The following is a 21,020-nucleotide window of genomic DNA, read 5'->3' as shown; positions in this document are numbered from 1 at the left end:
AAATAGGATTTAACTCGGTAAAAGGCTGTAGGGCATAAACAATTGAGACTGACTCAGCCACCTAAAAACTAAGTGCACCGTGTCCATGGCTCATTAATTTTCCTGTCAACACCCTGGGAAGAGAACATTGTGGGTCAGTTTTTTGGGGCGGAAGTAGGTGTTAAAAGTAATGTATAATAATCTAAATATTAAGCCCCTTTTTTGGCTGTTGCAAATGAAGCCATGGCACCCAGTGATTGAAACCTCCTTCCTAAGGCGCTTGTGGTCACCTGGCAGTCCAAAAATGCTCCTGCATTGTCCCATCGACCTGGAAAGGGCATCACAGAGCTCTGATATTCCAATACTTCTTCACCCACAGCGTGAAACACCCCTCCACTGCCAGATGCAACTGGGTCAGGACTTCTCCTGCCTGGCTCTTGGTTTTAAAAGCATCATCCCCCACCCTTGTCCTTGCAGATTCACGCATTTCTTACACCAGTGATAAGCAAAGAGAAAATATTTCAACTTACAGGATTAAATAGGACATCCAGCTCCAAGTAAATTACTCCTTTTGAAGCACGTTCCAAGTCTTTATTCTTCAGTGTGTAACAACTTTGTTTACCGTTTCTAATCTATAGTTTGGGGGGGGGGGGGGGGGGGGGGAACAGAAAAAGCATCAATATTTTCCCAGCTGTAATTCACAATATAATTTAAAGACACTACAAACAAACAAATAAATAAATTGCAAGCACAAAAAAAAAAACCTCCCCAAACCCTGATAATATACTTGGAGCCTGAAATACAAAATGACCGTTGGATTAGAGACCTATAAAATTGCAGATTAAATCTCTTATGGTCCAACTTTAATTTACAGACCTTGTACTTTATAGTAGAGCAGTGCATGCAATAACCAGTCTGAAAATTCTGCCCTGGAAGCCAGTGAGTTGATGGGAAGTAATCAGCCTCCGTTATTACAGGTTTAAAATGGGATTTTTCTTCCAAAGTTCAGGAAAAAAGCCACAAACAACAGCTTACCTACCTATTGCACACTCCAGTACACGAACCCACTTCTTAACGCTTAGTTTATTGCAAGGTTGTCAAATTATTACCCAGGAAACAAACGCAATCCAAAGAAATTAATCAGCTTAAGTGGAGCGAATGCTAATGTAACAAATGTTCAAAATTAACTAATTCATGTAAAAGACTTCTCCCCCCCACCCCACCCCTGAATTTCAATACCATTTCTATGCTCTAATCCACCGGTTGGCCCTATCGCATTAAACGTCTATTAAAAAAAAAAAAAAACCAAAACCCACACCAACAAAAAAACCCTCCCTCACCATTTTGTAAACTATTTGGCTCAAATGAAAAGCATTCTCTCTTCAAAAAGTGATGGCAGAAATGTATTTATTATACACAGTAGGATATGTATTGATTAAACATTTGGCTTTTTAGGAAGCAGACCAGTTAATTCTAAACAGCAGTAACATAAAAAACTGCAGCTTACCAAAAGCTACGTTCAGGGACTGTAATGATCAAAGATTAAAGATAACAGAGGAAATTTGGGGGCATGAAATTGCAACCATATTTAAAACGGCTATTGCTGCTCCGGCGGTTAGAAGAGGCACTCATATATACCATGGTAGAAATGGGTAAGGCGGGGGGGGCGGGGGCATAATGGTAATGGGAACCCAGTGATTTCATGAGACAAGGAAAAGGTGACTCTCCTTCCCAATATTGCTCCACCCTTTCTGTACCAAATAGCTCACCAAAGGTATATGGGTTTTCTGGCTAATGGCTGAAAGGGAAGAGGGCTCTCACAAGGACCAGCTTTGCATTTTCAGTGGTGTCCGACCAGGAACTCCAGCTTTTAACTGTGTTCTCATCCAAAGCTTTGCTTAACAGGATGCTAGGTGTTACACAGGCATATATAGAATTCTTTTAATAACAATAAATAACAATAATGGGCACTGCACTAAAGTGATCACAAAAAAACCCTGTTTTGCAGACCAGCAGGCTCAGATAACCTGCAGCCCCAAAACAGAGGAGCTGCTAAAGTGGCTAGCCCCTCTTCTAGGGCCAACTGGACTGGCATCAGAAGGTCCTCAGGCCAACTGCCACATAAAGTATTGTGGTCCCATCATAAAGGATTCTGCCATTTCATCTGTTTGGTCCCCCCCCACACACACACAAAGCAAGGGCAAAAATTAATTTTAAAAGCTACTGGATGAAAACAAAGCAAAATTTATTTGGAAGTTAAAGATTTTGTTCAATTTTCCAAACTAAGCGAAAAATGGATTTACTGATGGTAGAGATACAGTGCCAGAAGCACTTGGTTTGAAGCTGTTATCCCTTTAGTCCAAGGGGATGTCACCCATAGGAGGTTTACACTGAGCTTTGATTCATGGACTCTCCTGCAACAGGATAGAAGGTACGTTGCTCCCAATGTGTCTGCAGAGATAGAGGTGTCCAATAGATACCACAATATCATAATTCTGGATTCTCCGTAGTTATTACTTTGGGGGCTGAATTTCCATGTATTCCAGCTACATATATTTCCCATAACATTTCATCCTATTACCCTAGGAGCAACAACTAGCGGGAAGTTCTCTTTATATTCCTTGGGATATACTTCTTGCTTACATCTTTCGAGAGCATAACCAACAAGGAAAAAAATGCCACATGCTGCTAAATTGATAGAAAAAGGAAAAGAAATGCTATCACTTCTGAGAAGGTCTGAGTCTGATATCATGGTGTTCTGCACTGAAAAATGCTCCTGACTTTGGGGAAAGGACTCATCGTTTTAAGAGCTGGAGCTGAATCAAATATTTTGGGTGTGTCTGCAGGTGTGTTTGCACAGTAAGTTTCAAATCAGCAACAAATAACTTCCATCTCTGCATTTGGAAATAGGGGTGGTTTGTTCCTTGGAAACTTTTTTAAATGATGTCATTATTGTTGTTGCTGCTATTCTAAAATTGAACAGGGCAGAAAGTAATGCAGTGCAAATACAGTTGTATAATCAGCTTCATGTGGCATCTTTAATTCTAAGTGTTTGACTTGTCTGGTAAAAGATGTGCAATTATAACTCAGCCTAAGACTAAACATTCAGACTGATATCCTAGCTTTTGACCTTCTTCAGAGGAAAAAAAAGCACAAGAGAGAAGAACTGGCTATGAAATAGCATGTCTCCATTGCATTTTCATTTGGATAAAAAGAAAAAAAAAACAAACCCAACCAAAATGTCAAACAAAAGTCTCTCTTACAGTTTTGGCAACGTGCTAAGCCAGTGTGGTTCAACAAAAGGTGTAGGGTAATTCTAGCACCCATGACGGCATGGAGATTAGATCCGTGGCATGTCTCAACTGTACCCAGAAGAAAACAGGCAAAATAGCTTTTAATACACTACAGTTTCATTGCACACTGTTCTTGGGCCAGAGTTCAGATTCTGTTCAACATCTCTCAACCTCAAGAGACAGCCAGTCATATTAATTTCATTTTGGATCTATTTCTTTCTCCTCTCTGAGTACTTTTCCCTAGTCTCTGCTGTTCGCAAAGACTGCTTAAATGCTCTCCCCAGCTGTGGAAAAGGTGAGCAGCCAGGGCTGGGGTCCTAGGATGAACGTCAGTGTCAGAAAGATCAGATTTCTTCTACCACCCAAACACCTTTTGCTATATACCTGATGATCTCACACGGATTCCACTCAATGCATATTCCTGGTAGTTGTGTCTAAAATAGGTTACCTTTCCTATGAATGTTTACATCTACTTACGGGAAAAGGGAAGGAAAGGAATATTCAAATTAAACGTGAAAATACCTCCGGGTAAGGTCCTCGAAGAGATAATCAATATTATTCCTTTATTGATGATGTTTTATATCCACACTGAACACTAATGCCTGCATTCTCTGAAAGCTTCTTAATAGCATACAACATACTGGAGCTCAATCACCAACCAAGACTGTCTATAACCATGTGATTAACATGAGGACAGTTGTGACTACCCCACCAACATGCTTTACTTTGCAAGGTCACCATCAGAAAACTTCTGAAAAAAAGTCAAGATTTTCATCCTACAGGAATTGCCGATATTTGGGGCATCTCCCTGTTCTGAATCAACACAGAATGACAAAATACCAGTATCAATATTTTCACAAAAAAATTCATATATTCTATACCACAGTCCCTTTTCCAAACAGGATGATGCAAAGGAATTTAACAGTTGGAAGAAAAGCTAAAATTCTTTGTGCATTAAGTATTTGGACCTACAGAGGCACTTCATACAGAAGCAACTTCTGGCAGTGCTTTAGCTGAAGGAAATGTTCAGGTACATGAGACCACCATACAGTCAAGGCCCAAAGTGCACCGGGTTCCTTTCAAATGAATGAATATATTTGCTAAACTCTTCCCACAGATGTCCCCAGTAAAACAAATGTGACTAAACACAGTATTGATGTAGCCAGCCAATGCTAAATCTATTAAGCAACAACCTTCTGACTGCTTGGGAATTTTAATGAAATAGCAAAAGCAGAGATTGATATGACACAAAACACGGAGAAGACAGGACCCTTACGCAGCAAAGGGTGTTTTTTCATTGCTCTTGTCTCAAAGAAATATGGTTTAGTGGCTTTTTTTTTACATTGATTTTAAGAAAACTTCACTCTGTATCCAGCTTTGATGCAGATTCAATGTCATATATTGATGACCTGACAGAAGAACGCTGGGTTAAACCTCTGTACATCAACACCCGTGACGTGTGGAAAGGGTAATGGCTACTCTCCAAGGGTAATTCATCTAAAGCATTTGGGACCTCTGATATTCCTGCTTGAGCTCATTGCTGATGCACAATGTCATACCATTTGCCCTGAATAACATAAAGCTGTCTTGTAATAGACACGCACCTACCCTTATCAAAGGAGATATTTCCCCAGGAAAAGATGAAAGCAAGCCACATGTTTGATCCACCTGGACATGAATAAAGAGGGGGTTTTGTTTCTCCCCAGTCTTATAATATACCTTGATTCGATTTTGTACAAAATGTCCATTCATTCATCTCAAAACTCTTTGCCCCAAACATTTCACTTTTAACAACCTTCTGTGGGATCCAAAGTAGAATGGAAATTTGGGCTCTTGACAGAGGATTGATATCCAGAGACAAAATAGATATGGAGCTGATGGTCTGAAAGCAAGCAAGCAGCCACATGAGGGCTTCCACAAAGTCTGAGGAGGAGCTGAAAATCCTGGGAGCACAAGGATCCTGGGTGGTACTCGAGAAAAAACGTTCCTGTTGATACTGTTTCAGTGAGTAGTGCACAGTCAAGGGAGAACTTAATTTCAGAAACAAGGTGTCATTTTTTCTGGAAGAGATATAGGGTTTTTTCCCCATTCCAAAATTTCCGGTTAATGATAGGGATAAAAGTCATAACAGACTATCCACTTCACAGCTGCCTCTATTGCATAAATGCAGCATTTTCATTTTTCTCAAGCTCTGAAGCTTCTCCTGGAAAAGGCTGTGCACTTATGGTCAAGTGCTAAGTAATTGCAATCGTCAGGTGTCTGCTCTCTGAATCCAGGCCATGTTTTTGATAATTAAGCTTGCAAAAGGCATACTACTTGTTTTCAGTGTATCATTGGCTACCGACCTTGCTTGGCACTTGAAAATATTTCACAGACCTCTTCCTGTTTGCTGAAAAAAGGGTGCAGCTGAAGTCTACTCTGAGCTGATAATTCAGCAGATAAAAACCATTCCATTCTGCGATACAACTTCACTCAAAGGTCTTTCTACAAGAGGATATTTGATATACTCTGCTTTCAAATTCATTGAAGCACACTATATGCTCCCGTGTCTCTAATAACTTGCAGCCTTCTAGGAGACAGGAGTCTCTTGAAGCAAAACAAAAAAGGCAGACCCTCACAAAGAGAAACACGGTTGCTTTTAGTAAGATCTAGGGCACAAAGGAACACAGAGATGGAAAGGACTTCTTTGATAATTAGTTCAAGTCCTCCCAAACCTAACAAAACTTCTAAACCTATCAAAATCCTTTCTTGAAGCAAGGAAGTTTTTGCCCTACTTCTCCATTCCCCAGGATCTTCTTCAGTTTCTAGCACAAAAGCCTGCTCTGTTCAATGGTGTACATGGTCTTCCCTTTCATTCCCCAGGCTCTGAGAAAGCAATCTCTCTCTCAGCCCAAAGGTTAGGCAAGCCAGACTCTACAGGTCACCTCTGGCAAGAGAGTGATCCATTTTGCTGAATGTCCTGGTAGCACTACTCTATGACTTTTCCAGTTTAAATTCCACTTCTGTGAATGTGGCTGACCAGACCTGTATTTGATATGAGGTCTCATACATACTTTAGAGGAGGACAGCAATCTGATGAAAAGAAGGGCACAAGGAAAAAAAAAAAAAAAAGATACAATGGGTTGATTAACATGGAAAAGCTAAAGATAAAACGCAAGCAAATAACCACTTCTCTTGCTCTGTCCCCCACCTACCTATAAGTAACGGAAATTCCAAATTCAGTGTAATGCTATCAAAATCAATGCCTCTACAGTGCATTATTAATAGAGCTGTATGAGAAACAAAGCAAATTGTGTATTCATCCAATATTGCTTCTTCATACCTATCAAAAGAACATGAAGTTTGCAGTTTTATTCATCATTTGACAATTTAAAATTCTTCTCATACTGCCCAATTTTTTATGTTTCTTATTTGGTGCCTGCAATAAGCCTAGATCACAGTCAAGGATGACTGTAAAGCATAAGTAACTTCACCATCTCTGAATTTTTTGTGCAGTAAGGTTACTAGTGTGTTAATGTTAATGTGATGATGAAGGTGTATGCATGTTTGCAAAACGCCAGTATAAGACTCCTGAACACATTTAAACCAAAACTTGTTGTCAAGTTAATTAATCATTTCATATCCCTCCAACATATACTTTATTCAAGGCAATTTTTCATTAAGAAAAGAATCTAGTCATCCATGAACAATTCCTGAAGTAGACTTACTTCATGTGCTGACAGCTCACAAGTCAAACTTGTGCACTTTTAACAGGGAAAAAAAAAATATGGCAAATGCATTTCTATTTTCAAAAGATAATTTAATGCAAGGCAAATATTAGGCCTGATTACCTAGAGAAATTAAACCTATATGATTTGCGAGGTTTCCTTGAGTCTTTAGCTATTGTTCTCTTTCAGCATATTTATCTAAATGTTTCAAAGGATACATTCAAATTTATAGTCAAAATGACAACATACATCGAAATTCCCATTTTGAGAAAAAGAGCTTAGAAAATTGCAGTTGTCTGCCTGGGCAGACTGAGTTAATAGGTGCAAAATGTTTTTTAATCAGAAGCAGAGACGAATATATTTACACTAGATTTGACTGAAATAGGAGGCAGAGAAGTTTGGATGCGAAGGAAGAAGATCAGTTGGCAAGAGAAAGCATAAACAATTTTTATTTTATTTTTTTGTCTCAAACCTTGGACAAAAAGCCTACGCTGAATAGCTTGGACATTACCACACACATGCACTCCTCTCCTCTGCCTTGTTACACACTTCCTAAGGGATACTTGACAAATGCCTATAAAATCAACAGAAAATCCAAATCTAACATCTTCTCACTGTGAGCCCACACAGCCTGCTGCCGATCATGCAGACCATTTGGCAAGCACTGGATCTGCAGGAGAGCAGCTGCTCCAGCCACTCTCTTCCAGTAACATCAGAGATACGAGGACTTGGGGAAAAATTAACAAAGCGATCAAAAATGGAATAAAAGATGTTAAGAGGTTTTTTCCTCCCTGTAAACATCAAATCATCCTCCATGCCCAACTGACTCTAATATTGTTCTGAACCTGGAGATATTGACAACTCAAGCCACTAAAATAGACAAACAATCTAAAATATTCCCAGCCTTAAAAAGAACTTGCAGTCCAAGCCATGGAAGGAAGAGGATTGTAAAGCACAAGACAGTGTGTGGGCACCCAAGACTTCAGTATTTACTCCTCAGCTTCTCTAGCTTAGGCTCTTTATATCCCCAAATTGCAGGGGTTCCCCTGTTCTGTACTCCAGTATAACTTGGAAAGAGCACATGGTGGATGAAAACAAACACACTTTCGTGGAGAGATTCAGAAGCCACATTGCTTTTAGCTCACATACACAAGAAATACACTTGTTTAGATACAATAACAACAAAACTGGAGCACATTGGCCTATTACGTTACCACTATAAAGCATTCCTTAGGTTGGGATCATATCCCCTAAGCCAGTTCAAGAATTTTCTGGGCAGTTCATTATTTATTTGGAAACATCAAATATTTGCAGTTACCCTCTCTGATCTTGATTGGTCCCTAAACTATGCTGACTCTGTGGGGCTTATATGGCCTGCTTTGATCAGATGGGATCTTTGCTTTCCCTCTAGAAACCTCCCGTTTCTCCAGTCTCTGCTAGGACAGAGCCCCACTAACCCATTATTGCAATACTGCCTTTCCTGCAGCAGCCCACCTCTAAAACTCAAACTCTTGCCTTAAAAAGATATGTGCCAGCCTTTCTGAGGAGGTGAATATGCTTTCACAGGGATGTTTCAAAACAATACTGCAATTTTGTACTCTATAATCTCAATCAGGATTCACCGTCTGCCTATTTGAGAGTGCTATTACCCACAGCATCACACTGTGCATTACCAAAAGCATCTCACTACTGCATGTATCGCTTGAATCACGTTATATGTTGCAAGCATGAATGTTTGTACAGGGCTCAGCACAGTACTCACTGCATAAATACCTGTCACACCCTCTCCTCTGCATAGGGAACCTACTGCAAAACATCAGTGCCTCAAAACTCAAGGAAACCCCCATGCTTCCAGTTACATGTGCTTACACGACTTGACTGATATGAGCACAAAAGTCCCATGATGTTTCAAGCTCCATCTACTAATTGATTCATTAAAAGTCACAGCCTAGAAAGTTCTTCCCAAATGTTACTGCAAAAGTTACCAGAATCTTCTGTGATATTGCTCATACACATGGAGCTGTTTACATCCTCTTGATCTGGTTTACTCACTCTATTATTACCAGCCTTGTTCCAAAATTAAATCAGTCTCACCAAACACAAAGCTGCTTTTCCCCCATTTCTCTATTAATGTCTTTTAATGACCCTTTTATGTTCCCTTCTCTTTAACTTGGCCTTTTTTGGCCATTTCTGAAAAAGCTTCAACTCTCCTTAATCTCCAGAGCCACCACTTTCCCCTGAGCTTGCTTTGTTTCCAGTTTTGATTTTATACTCTCATGGTAGCACTGACTCTTCACATATTTGTTTACAGAACAAAAGCCACCAGTCTTTAAAAGCACTATGGAGTAGAAAACACCCCTTTTAGGTAATTTTATTCAGCTGTGCCAATAACAACAGCTATCTCTAGTCAATCCTACTGTGATGTGCAATTACTTTCCTGGAGTAAAAAGCAAGACAGAACAAAGACATGCTTAAAATGTTACCTTCAGAAGATGATGTGGAAACATACAGAACTCAATTATGTTTTCAGACCTACATGGCATATAGTACTGATGAAGTACAGACACTTCTGCAATTTTCTTTCCAATCAACCAAATTTGTACTAAAATGGGTTGGCAATGCTCGTTACACTAAGGAGAACTATAAACACTGCCAACTAAGGCATACATAGATCACAAAACCTGTTTATCTCTAAATCTGTGTTGGTTTGTGCTATAGAGAAAAGAAATGCAACTCGTTCCCAGCAAAACCATCAATGTTGGAATGATATATGTGGCAAAGGTAACTTACAGACAGCAAAGGGATGGCAACTTTTCCAAGAAAATCAGGGGGTTTATCTCCATCTTCATCAAACACTGTCACTTCCAGAACATCATGAATATCTTTAATAGGACTGGAACAAAAAGTGCAGACGCATAAAAAAATAATATTCGATACACATGCACTCAGTCTCCTCCACAAAGATCTGAGAACACTGGTTTACTAATTAAGTTTCTATTACCTTGGAGTATAAAACTAGCATTTAATTAAATCCCCCCAAAAATGAATCAAATGATGGGTATTCCCCACGCTTTCCCCTCATGTTTCAGTCCCATAACTAGGTGAAGAAAACTACCAAACGGTGACATTTTTTGTGCATGGATGACGCAAACAGTGTAAAACTCAGCTGTCCAACAGAGCAAACTGGTGACTGGGAGAGGTCAAGGGCTGAATTCAAAACCAGGCTTCAGGACATTAAAGAAATAATCCAGGAAACAAAACTTATGTAACCATCTGACTTGAACAATTATGTCCTTTTTAAGGTACTAACAAATCAATTACTTTAAAAAAAACCGCAAACCTATCAACCCTAATTGAAGGCCAAATGTACAATATTTTTGTTCCACTCAGTGTAAATGCTCTACTGATGTGGCAGCAGGCACTCGATGCTAAGTATTTATCAGATCATTAATAAATCAGAGTCTCATTTGAGAAAAGTTACATCTGCATGCCTGCAAAAGCATGGGTAAGTGGAGATGACTTATGACTTGCATTCATTATCTCCTCTTTTCCTTTTTCCATGTGCAAGAGTTAAAGAAAGAGGTACATGGTACAGCATGTTTGTCAGTTAACTAAGTGCAGCCGTTGTGCTCAAAAGAAGGGTGTTTCAGAGCAGTCCTGCTCCCAGACCCTCTGCCTGCAACATGGAGCTGCTCCTCACATACCAGAGTCTGAACCTAAAAGCCACCTGGGTTGTTTCTTCAGCTAGCAGCTGTAGCATGTTCTGTGATGTGACCCAGTGGCAGCCAAACCACCATGAAATGCACTGTTTTCAAGACATTATGGCTTTAAAATACATTGAAACCTGCCAGTTCTGCAACCATACTTCCATATTCCTCTCCAAGCCATTATCATTTTCCATGTGATATAACTACCAGTGGTATAAAATATTAAAACCCCACAGTGACACACAGAGATAAGCGTGTTGCAGAAAATCTGAATATGATGGGAAGGGCTCTCTGATGGTACTGAACACTCCAGCTGAAATGGATTCATCCACTCAAAACTGTCTACTCTGCTCCAAAATAAATCTAAATCATCAATAGCTTTTAAGATGCTTAATTGGAAATTTTAAAAATGACCAAAAATCTAAGGAGAGAAGCAAGAGCCTGACTGGCTCTGCAGATTTGGTGCTTGGACTAGCCACGCAAAAGCAATAACAAAGTTAAAGAAAGTCCATAGCAGACATTTCTGAGACCCACAGGAAATAGACACACAAACTTTCTTTTTAAATAAAATAATTTTGGATTCTTATTAGATTTATTTTGTTGGCTGAACATCCGACAAGGCTCATCTGCTGGCAGAATCTCAGAATAAACAGTGATGTGTGGAAGCTTCTTGAGAACAGACAAAGTAAGGGAAAGGACTCCAAGAGACATGCATTCAGCTGCATCTATGAATTAAACAGAAATCTGGCAAGGTACTTCTACCAAAGAGATCAGATACTTTTTATTGTGTTCGCATTCAGCCCACTATTTATGAATGTTGCTTTTGCAAGAATCCTTCATTCTCAAACTGTTCTTCCAGTAGACAGGTGCAAATGTCATAAATGCTCCATTGCTAGCCCTCACGGTTGCCTTTTTGCCACAGACTGCTACAGTCTTGGAAACATTTAACTCAGTTATATTCACAAAAATATTTTTGTCAGCATAAAGCAAGACTAAAAAATTGTGCTGCCTAAAAGCAATACCTAAATTATCACTTTTGCTATTAATAAAGTCACCCAAAAAAAGATTACTTTGACTTCCATAAAAATTTAAGCTTCTCTTTTGGGATAATCTATGTTTGACTAGTTTAAATTCAGAAGATATACCAGGAACAACATGAGCTCTAATTTTCTGCTTACTTACAAATTAAAAAAGGATTCTACCATGGTTCAATGAAACATTTTATTTTAAATTACGGAAAATGTAGGCATGAGTATCTGGTCTCTACTTTCTGTTATATTATCTCTTGGATCCAGCTATGACTCCATTATGTCTAGTCATGATTCTTCCTATAAATATCACTATAATTTTTCTTTTAATGACTTCTATTAATAAACTCCATGCAAGAACTAGTAAAAGGCAAAAGGCTTTAATTGAGTTATATTTGATATTTCTCCAACATCCTCTCTGACTATGAAAAAATGACATATCTTAAACTTGACCTTTGTATTTTCGCAAAGTCGATAGCTTTTATAGTTAAGCTTCTAACTATTTGGTGTTGCAGCATGTTTTCAAAAGCAATCCACTTACAATGTGAAAACTTTGTTCCACTCTGGATTGAGGTTCTTGTAAACGGTGTGTGTTTGAAGACTGTCGTTTCCCAGCTCTAATACACAGAAAGGATCACTTTTACCTAGAGAAAGATCAGATAGATTAAAAAAACAAAAAGAAAAGAAAAGAAAAAAATTAAGTGGACCAGTTATTGTATTTAGCATGCACACTCTTTCTTTGCAGCAGGGCTGAGGAAGTGATCGGTCAAATAAAATTAGATCCATTAAGACAACTACAAATTGCCTTGTTCTGTTGGAATGATTTGCTAAATAAACAATATCTCTGATGCATCTTCAGTTCTAGAAACTCAACACTTACCTCACAACTCGTTCAGGTAGCTTCACTCTAATACCTGAAATCCGAGACTTACAGTGAATCGTCTCTAAGTCTTTCTAGCAAGAAAAATCTGCTCATGTTGACAATTACTCAGACAACATGAAAACAGTACCATCATTCTGACCCAGGTAAGCATCAGTGCTGCAGTTACAGCTCTCTATTTTATCTGCTGCTTAGAGCCTGTGGTCTTCTTCAGTTGATTACAGGATTAAGGAGCCGCACCATGAGAAGAGAAGTACGGCACTGTCTGTATCAGCAGCATTTCTTCAATTAGTTCCACGTGAGCAAGTCCTTGAAGCTATGAAGACCCTACACAGTGCCACAGTTTAAACAAAACCCAACATCAACTGGAGAATCCATGCATGAACCAGGTATTGTACTTAAAGCAAAAAAAACAACCCCCAAAAAACCAAAACAAAAAAACCCCAACCCACAAACCAAAAAACAACAACCCCCCCCCCCAATCTGCTCTCAAAAGAAGGATGTCAGTGTGGAACCTATCATGGCGAAGACGTGTTTGCTAATGTATTTTTTTGATAACTCACATTACATGAATTTGTAGCTTTCACAACTTATTGCAGCTCAGCAGTTTCCATTGTGAACAGAATAGCCTTTATCAGCATGTCTGGCTCAATATCTGATTTAATCTCATCTTCAGTGTTCATGTATAACTCAGTCACAGACACTCCAGCCTAACTTTTATGTAGGCAACTAAATATGTCAGCAATGCAGGGATTTAGATAGCAGACAAACAAGATATTTAAGCAAAAGCTGTCTTTTTCTTAATTCTTATTTTTGGTATTAGTAATGCAGAGCTCTTAAGGTTCTTACTCTGAGAAGTCTATAAACTAAACAGGAATCTTTTCAGTATGTAAACAGTGGGTATTAACTAGTCAATATTGGTAAAGTTTAAAGACCATTTTATTGGAATGTTTTTGTCTTCTCCTTTTGAGCTTACATGCCCATTCCCTGGTAAGTGTGGAAAATGCACGTAGCTTTTCAGAGAACTGCTTGAAATGCAAACTGGTATATGCCAAAAACAATCCCACTGTATAATTTGGTATTCCGAATGCTATTTTTTGGTCAGTGAGCAAATGCAGTGTTTGAGGAGAACTCTCATGCGTACACAGAAAACATCCAACAAAGCAGAAAAAGTCATTTTCACATCAACAAAACTGTTATCTAGGAATACAAAAGTATGGAAGGCTCAAACTGGGCTAGTTGTGGCTGAAGAGCTTCTATATATTTGATATAGCTGTGTGGAAACTAGTCTAAAATTTATGTCAAGTAGTAAAATATGGATTTTCAAAACACTGTTCAAAACCAAAGCAGATACTATGTTGTTTTCTGATAGCTATTATTATAGTAGGCTAAAAACTTGCAATTAAAATCTGTAATACCAACATATAATCGACTGACAAGAGAAATCCCAATCACACCAAAATCCAATCTTTACTATGGTATAAGGTGGCATTACACTTGTCATCAGATAACTGGTCTGCAGAAGTTCACCCACGCAAGACTCATGACTTTTACGGGACAGGACAAGGAGGGAATGCTACCTGCTCGTACCACTCCTCTATTAACCCCTGGAAATCTTTGTACCTCTTATTGTCTCTGCAATTTTGCCTTTATCAGATTTTTAGCTGGACTTTGAATTTACTTTTATCAATAACAATAAATCTGAGCAGTCTCCCTGGCAATGCAGGAAATATGGCACTGCTCTAGGAGGGCTCTATTATGGAAGCCCATAATTGCTGCACTAATCATTTATGAATGGCTCAGAACAGATAATTAATCTTTATGTCTCTCATTTCACGATCAGAAATTATGCTATTTTTACCTAAAATGGCTGCATCCTTTTGCAATTTGGTGGGTCTATTACAGCATAATACTAGGATATTTTCAGCACTGCCATTGAAAAACAATTTGTCATTTGCTTCATGAATCAGGCTCAAAGCCTGGGTTATTTTGAATATAATGACAGACTGAGTAACCTTTTACTTAAGCAGAATTTCATTCTGTGCTATGCACAAGGAATGTGTGTCACATACTCTGTATGAAAAGTCTTTGAATTGCAGAATCAAGAACCTGCGTGTCTCTTCCAATGTTCATTATCCACCCACACGCTCCTGTTTAAGTATTGAGGGAAAGGGGACCAAATCCATCACTGATGCAACTGCATTAGCATGAAGTTTTTCAAAGGGTAAATAACCTTCCAGGCTCAGCTCTTTCCCTGGACGCTATGTTAAAACCTCACATATTTCTAGATAGCCCTAGCCCTGCCGTTTGCCAAAAGTTCTGCTTTGCTGTTGTACACTACTTATTAAATTTGTTAGTAAGGTGCAGTTACATTCCTAATTCCATATAGATGTATGCATCATGTCAATTTAGAAATGCATTTCTGTACAAGCTACCTTTCATTATTGGCAGGTTTTTTGTTTGTTTTCAAACTAAGTTCTTCAGGTCTTTAAAGTACTGCTCTCTGCAGTGACCTTTTCTCCCACTGCAGGGTTAAGCAGTGAATTGAAAATGAAATAGTATCATGATTAATCCTGGGCTTTCTCCTTTGGTCCTTATTTTAGGTGCAACATTCTCTTATGTTACAATATTGTCATGAATACCAGGCAATGGGGCAAAAGTGTTTTCTCTCTACCATCTTTCCTGCCTTTATCAACAAGTGAAGAAATTACTATGTCAGCAAATACAAAACACACAATGCTATGTCTGAATTATGAGCTGCTGCAAGATACAGAGAGGAATTAAAAGGTCTCCAGAATCCTGGAGAAGGTGATAATAAAAATAATAATATCCAGGCAGTCACTACAGAGAAGTATCAATTCGCTAGACCTTCCCTAGAGAAACAATATAAAGTTGTATTTTTAAAAGGTGTTAGTGTTCATTGCTGTCAGTATCAAGCACAATTTGAGGTACAGCTCAGTGGAAAATCCATCCTTTTCTTGGAGTAAGAGTGCCAAAAAGATCATCCCAAATTGAAGCCTAAAACAAGACGTAAAAGAAACCATCACACTCACATCCCCATCACCAGCAAGCTTTCTTTTTTGGGTGAAAGCTGCAGCACCACCCAAGCCCATCCACTCAGCACCAGGTCAGACACCCCCAAAATCTTTCAGTCCTGCTCACAAACTCACAAGACACTGGATAAAAGATGGAGAGGCTGCTTTGCAGGCACCATCATTTTATATCAACTCTTATTTTACATATTCCTGCTGGAAAATACAACAGTACACCATGCCAAGTGTTAAGTTATCAGTGACACCACTCAGATCCAAAGGGGAAATCAGATCTCCATCCACTGGACCTTCCTACATACTTTTGGGAGTCAAAACCATTTGGTATCTCAGTTTCCTGAGGCAGGTTTCACCGCTAGAGAAATGATGGGAAGATTTACTTTTCCTTGATCAACAGACAGTATTGCACAAAGTCTAAGTAGCACTCACAATATATTATAGCATCATATGCTGCAAAATAGAACTAAAATACCTGCAAAATCTGCTGCCAACAGGTCCACTGCCTTTAAAACTTTAACTTGTAAGAACCCAATGTCCTTTATGTCCCAAAAGGAATTCTTTATACACTGCAAAGAAGAAAACATAAAGATATATTTTGTTTGTAATTCAGTAAGAAACAGAAATTATTGAACTACTAAATGACTTACATTTTTATATCCATTGCTATTTCTGCGGTGTTTCAGTTCAGCAGCTGATAAACCCATAAATACATCTCCACTATCCCAGTCTCACTGCATCATGACCCTGAGGTTCACGACATCACATGCTACCTGCTCCTAAGGAAATTCTCCGTTCACATAAGTTACATGTTAACGTTATGGTGGAAGTTCGAAGGAGCCCTGCATATTTATTCAAGTATCATCTGCCAATTAAAACAGAAAATGGGACATAGGTAGACCTGGAGAAGCAGCATGGGTCAGGAAGGCAGCACACTCAATCAGGACTGAGGAACCTGTCCTCCAAAGCTTCGACTTGCGTGGTTCAAATTCCTCACGTTCAGTCTCGCACCCCATTTCAGAGAGATACACCTATTCCTTCTTGCCCAGCTCTTGAGGAGTGAGGTGTGGAAGCCATCATATGGCTTTATCTTCCAACAGTTGAAAGTCCAGAACATATCCTCCCCAAAGGAGGAAAAAAAGCTAAGTATACTATGATCTCCCTGTGATACTCAGTGTGTCTCATTCTCCATGATAATCTCTCAACATGATTCAAGTTTGCAAGGAAAAGTATTAGTTTAAAACTCATCAAATACAAGCAGCCAAATTACTTGGGTCTATCTGCCCTGCCAATCTCCTTGTCATTCTAAGCATAATAACTATTCCGTGTAAGTTTTCTCTGGTAGGAGACCTGTTAATTATGACTCAACAATTCCCCGCCCCCCCCAATTTTGACTACTTTCAAAACTAAAGGAGGAAAAAAAAGAAGAAAAAAAAAAATGCAAACTCACATAGCGCTGTGAAATCTGTTGCCGTTCACTGGGGTCTCCCAAAGGACACACACACAGATCAGAGATAGACACTCCTGTACATGGAGCAACTGCAATCAACATTAGCAGGGACCCTGGATGTTTTTCCAGAGGCAGCTCTAAGCAATTGGTCTGCTTCATCGGCAGGGCAGTAATGTCAACTTGGCACCTAGAATGACATTGCCAACAGTTAATAAGAAAAAGGAGCTGAGGGGGGGAAAAAAAAAAAAAAAAAAGCAACATTTGTATTGATTTCAGTAGCAAGCAAGCACCAAAACTTATTGCTTGTTCAGGATGGAAAGAGTGCAAAAAAAAAGCATCTTAAAATTAAACATGGGAAACCAATTAACCAATTTGTGTTGCACTTAACTGTCAAGTTTTGCTTTCTGGTTCACCTACTGGTAAGCAGAGGTAAAAGGTATGGGCTGCAAGTACAGTAGGAAAACTTAACTCTGGCCTGCCTCACTTCCTCTCTAAAATCCCCTGGTGTTTTGTGATGGATTTGAAACACAATTTTATTTCACCTGGGGGAAAAGAAAAGGGGCAAACACAAAATTTAAAACATTAGCCTAAAATAGATTAGTTTCTTTAAAGTCACATACTCGATTTTATGCTACATTATACTGTATGCCCCAATCTCTTTTACAAGCCTTACTAGAGCTACATTTTCAGTGTACTGTTATATTTCCCAAAGGGAAGGATTGTCTTAAAAGTCCCCCCCAACCCCTGCACATAATATGTAACATTAACCTGATACTTCCCCCTAAATAAAAATAAGGAGGCAAAAAGAGAAACATTCATAAAGAGACAATAATAAATGATGAGTATGGGCTAAAGCAGAGAGAGATCACTAGACAGCCAGTTATATGCGAAGGGAGCAGTTAAATGCAACAGAAAGCCTAATCACTTGGCTCGGCTAAATGCCTTCTATTTAGAAGTCCAGTAAATGGAGTGGAACTTTTTTGAACCTCCGTGGGGCTTGGCTTTTAAGAACAGGCTGAACAAAAGTTACAGATGAAAAAGGAAAAAACAAAAATAAGGAAGGAGAAGCTTTGTTGCCACAGTGCAAGGGGAGTCACATTTCTCAAAGGGACTGCAAGCGGATGATGGAGAGTGAGAGCTTTCGCTCCGCTTACTGCCTGCCGACAAGTTTTTATTTAAACTAAACTTGTTAAGGTGTTGTCTTAATAGGCTAAAATTCCACAGGGTTCCCCCAGGTGGGTTTCTTCTGGGTAAATGGTGCATGTAGTGTTCCTGATTGATCCCATTCCAGTAGTAGAGCTGGAGCAGTTTATACCCATCTGCTATAAATTGCATGCTTTCCGCTTCTTAACAGCCTATTTTCTGTGAATGCTAAGGGGGGTAAAAAAAAAAAAAAAATCCCAAAACATTTCAGCCTGAAAAACCAAGAAGCTATGTTATGAAGTAAAAGTCATTGCTCTAATGAGTTTGTAAGTCATCCAGTAGCTCTGTGTATTAAAACACAGCTCTTTGTAAGATTCTTCTGACCACAATCAATAGGGATGACTTTGCCTTAAGTGTGCTCTTTGCCATTCACCGCACTGAACGTACAACAGGTTGCAAGTTTACTCTTATTAACTGCTTTCAAGTGCTTTGAAAGAGAAAGAAAATAAACCAGGAAGAGTACCGACACTGTTTGGTGTGTAGGCTGCCTCTCAACACAATTTCCAAGTGTGAGAGGTCGCATTTAAAGCTCATTGCTACGCCTAGACTCTTCAGAAAGATATGACAAGAGAAGTTACAGCAGAAAGGAAAACAAAACAACAACAAAAAAGGCAAGCATTTGAGAAAAAGACCTTATCACTTCCACACTGGAGGTCAACATCACCTTGGCTGCATTAACACAGTTGCTTCTCTGCAACTGCAGAGTTTTACTGATACTTTAGGTATCAGTGCAAGAGGGGGGATGTATCATTATCTTGGGTTTTTTGGGGTTTTTTTTTTTACAGACGAATAATCTGAAGAAAGGAGAGGGGAAAATTCAGGGTCACCCAGCTGGTCTGTAGTTCAGCTGGCAATAGCGGCCACGTCTCCCACATCAGCATTTCATACACCACCCACTCAACACAGTCCACAACTGGGGAAAAAGCTGCATTTGCTTTTTTATTTTAAGAACTTTCCATGGGGTGAGAGAGAAATGACAACTCATTCAGGCAAGGGTGCATCTCCCACCAACAGATAACCTCAGAAATCTCTTGTATCTCAAAGGCAAAGTTAAATATAATTCTAGCTTGTTTTGGCAAGTTGGAATTGTTTCTCTTATTAAAAGAATTTGATTAGCCAAAGGTCAAAGAAAAGATTGAGTATAAGGGCGTGGGGGTAGGAGGGATGCACATGTGGAGGGGAAAACAGCAGGAGGTGGAGTATAAGCATTTCTTCCTCAAATCATGTCTGATTTCCGTGCAAACTAACTTCCTTAAAACATCTGTGTTCACTCAAGGTGATGGTATGCCTCTGTATTTTCTTTTGAGGAACTGAAAGGAAAATCCACATTTGCACTTGTAAATGGCAAAAGGCTTAAGAAAAAAAGACAATCTGTTTCATTTAGGTTATACAACATAACTGATCAGACTGCAAAGAATGCAGCTTGGTAAAACAATTAGACATTCAATTTACTATATAAATTCAGCAGTTTCCACACAAACGCTTCTACACTATTAAAACGAGTCTAATGATTTCCAAACTACTTCCTCCATCCTCCTGAAACAAACTCTTCCTTTCCTTCTTTCTCAGCTTTCTATCTGCGAAACCTTATTACAGATAATTATTTCACAGGAAAGTGGTAAGAGACTATCATGATGGGCACAGTATAAAACTAATGGAGGCAATCCACTTTTTGCTCAAAAGTTGCCTGATCTGAATGCAAAGGACAAAACTTTCAGATTATGTGTATTTTAGGTGATGAGAATTTAACTCAGGAGATCATTTGCAACATTGTAATCCTATCTCAGAATAGGATAGCTCTGCTTGTTGTCACCATTTGTTACATTACATATTAAATTCAGGTACAATCTTTCACACACATGGCTATATGCGTGATCTACAGGAGATACAGTTCTGTAAGTTAAGAATGTATCATGCACGCAAATGTATTTTTTTTTTTTTTAACCACAATTAATTAAATGCTTTCCTTCCTCCTCCTGATCAATACTGAGGTCTACACCTCTATATTAACCTCTAGTTCTGTAGAGAATTACATCACAACAGCTTTAGTTTTCATTTAAGACTGTTCTTTCGACTCACAGCCCTCATCTTTAGCTGCCAAACTCCCCCCCCCCTTTTAAATTCATTTTGCAGAGAAATAGTTAGGGTTAAATTATTTAATTTTATCAGGGAATCAAATGTTAAAATTTCACTAAAAGGTGCTGAGCTTAGCCTCCTACCAGTAGTCATGGAGTTGTATTTTATTACCCAATCCACAGTTCATCAAATTATAAGTATCCTCAAATATATACAAATACATATAAAAAAATCTGCACACAACATTGCCATTTTCCCCCCCTGCAGAATTCTTGAAAGCCCTTTACAAGAGGTCAGAATCATTATCACAGTATACAGTAAGATGCTTCTATGATTAATATTTGAAAAAGAATTTCAAATGCCACAGGTGTTAGGGAGACAATTAATAAGGTCTTATTCTGACTTACTCTACAGATAAATTTTGTTTGTCTGATGCTTCCTATAACTTGGTGAAATTTAAATGAAATATTTGGATGCAGTCATAGTAGATTTTACCGCTCCATCCCAACAGCATGGCCTTTAAAATAAGGATTGTTTCTTGTTGCAAAGACACTGTTTCCTGGAGACATTCATCATAAAGATATTGGATGCACTCCAATCTCATAGCTTATGGTCTTAAGTCTAACAATTTTTTGTAAAACCTCTTTCTT

The 21,020-nt window shown here is 38.8% G+C and overlaps 1 protein-coding gene across 1 annotated transcript in view; it reads right to left on the bottom strand.

The window, feature by feature from the left end:
- The window catches only part of MCTP2 (multiple C2 and transmembrane domain containing 2), a 106,343-nt gene that overhangs the window by 49,300 nt on the left and 36,023 nt on the right, over positions 1 to 21,020 (bottom strand). Inside the window, exons 10-14 of the mRNA XM_069798502.1 lie at positions 17,092 to 17,278; positions 16,117 to 16,210; positions 12,256 to 12,358; positions 9,770 to 9,872; positions 510 to 611 (exon numbers count right to left, since the gene is read on the bottom strand). Of these exons, the coding sequence (XP_069654603.1) occupies positions 510 to 611; positions 9,770 to 9,872; positions 12,256 to 12,358; positions 16,117 to 16,210; positions 17,092 to 17,278 (589 nt within the window). The remainder of the gene's footprint in view (positions 1 to 509; positions 612 to 9,769; positions 9,873 to 12,255; positions 12,359 to 16,116; positions 16,211 to 17,091; positions 17,279 to 21,020) is intronic.

The sequence above is a fragment of the Haliaeetus albicilla genome, chromosome 12 (assembly GCF_947461875.1).
Source record: "Haliaeetus albicilla chromosome 12, bHalAlb1.1, whole genome shotgun sequence".
Taxonomy (NCBI): domain Eukaryota; kingdom Metazoa; phylum Chordata; class Aves; order Accipitriformes; family Accipitridae; genus Haliaeetus; species Haliaeetus albicilla.
The sequence above is the reverse complement of the archived record's forward strand: the minus strand, read 5'-3'. Positions and strand labels throughout refer to the sequence as shown.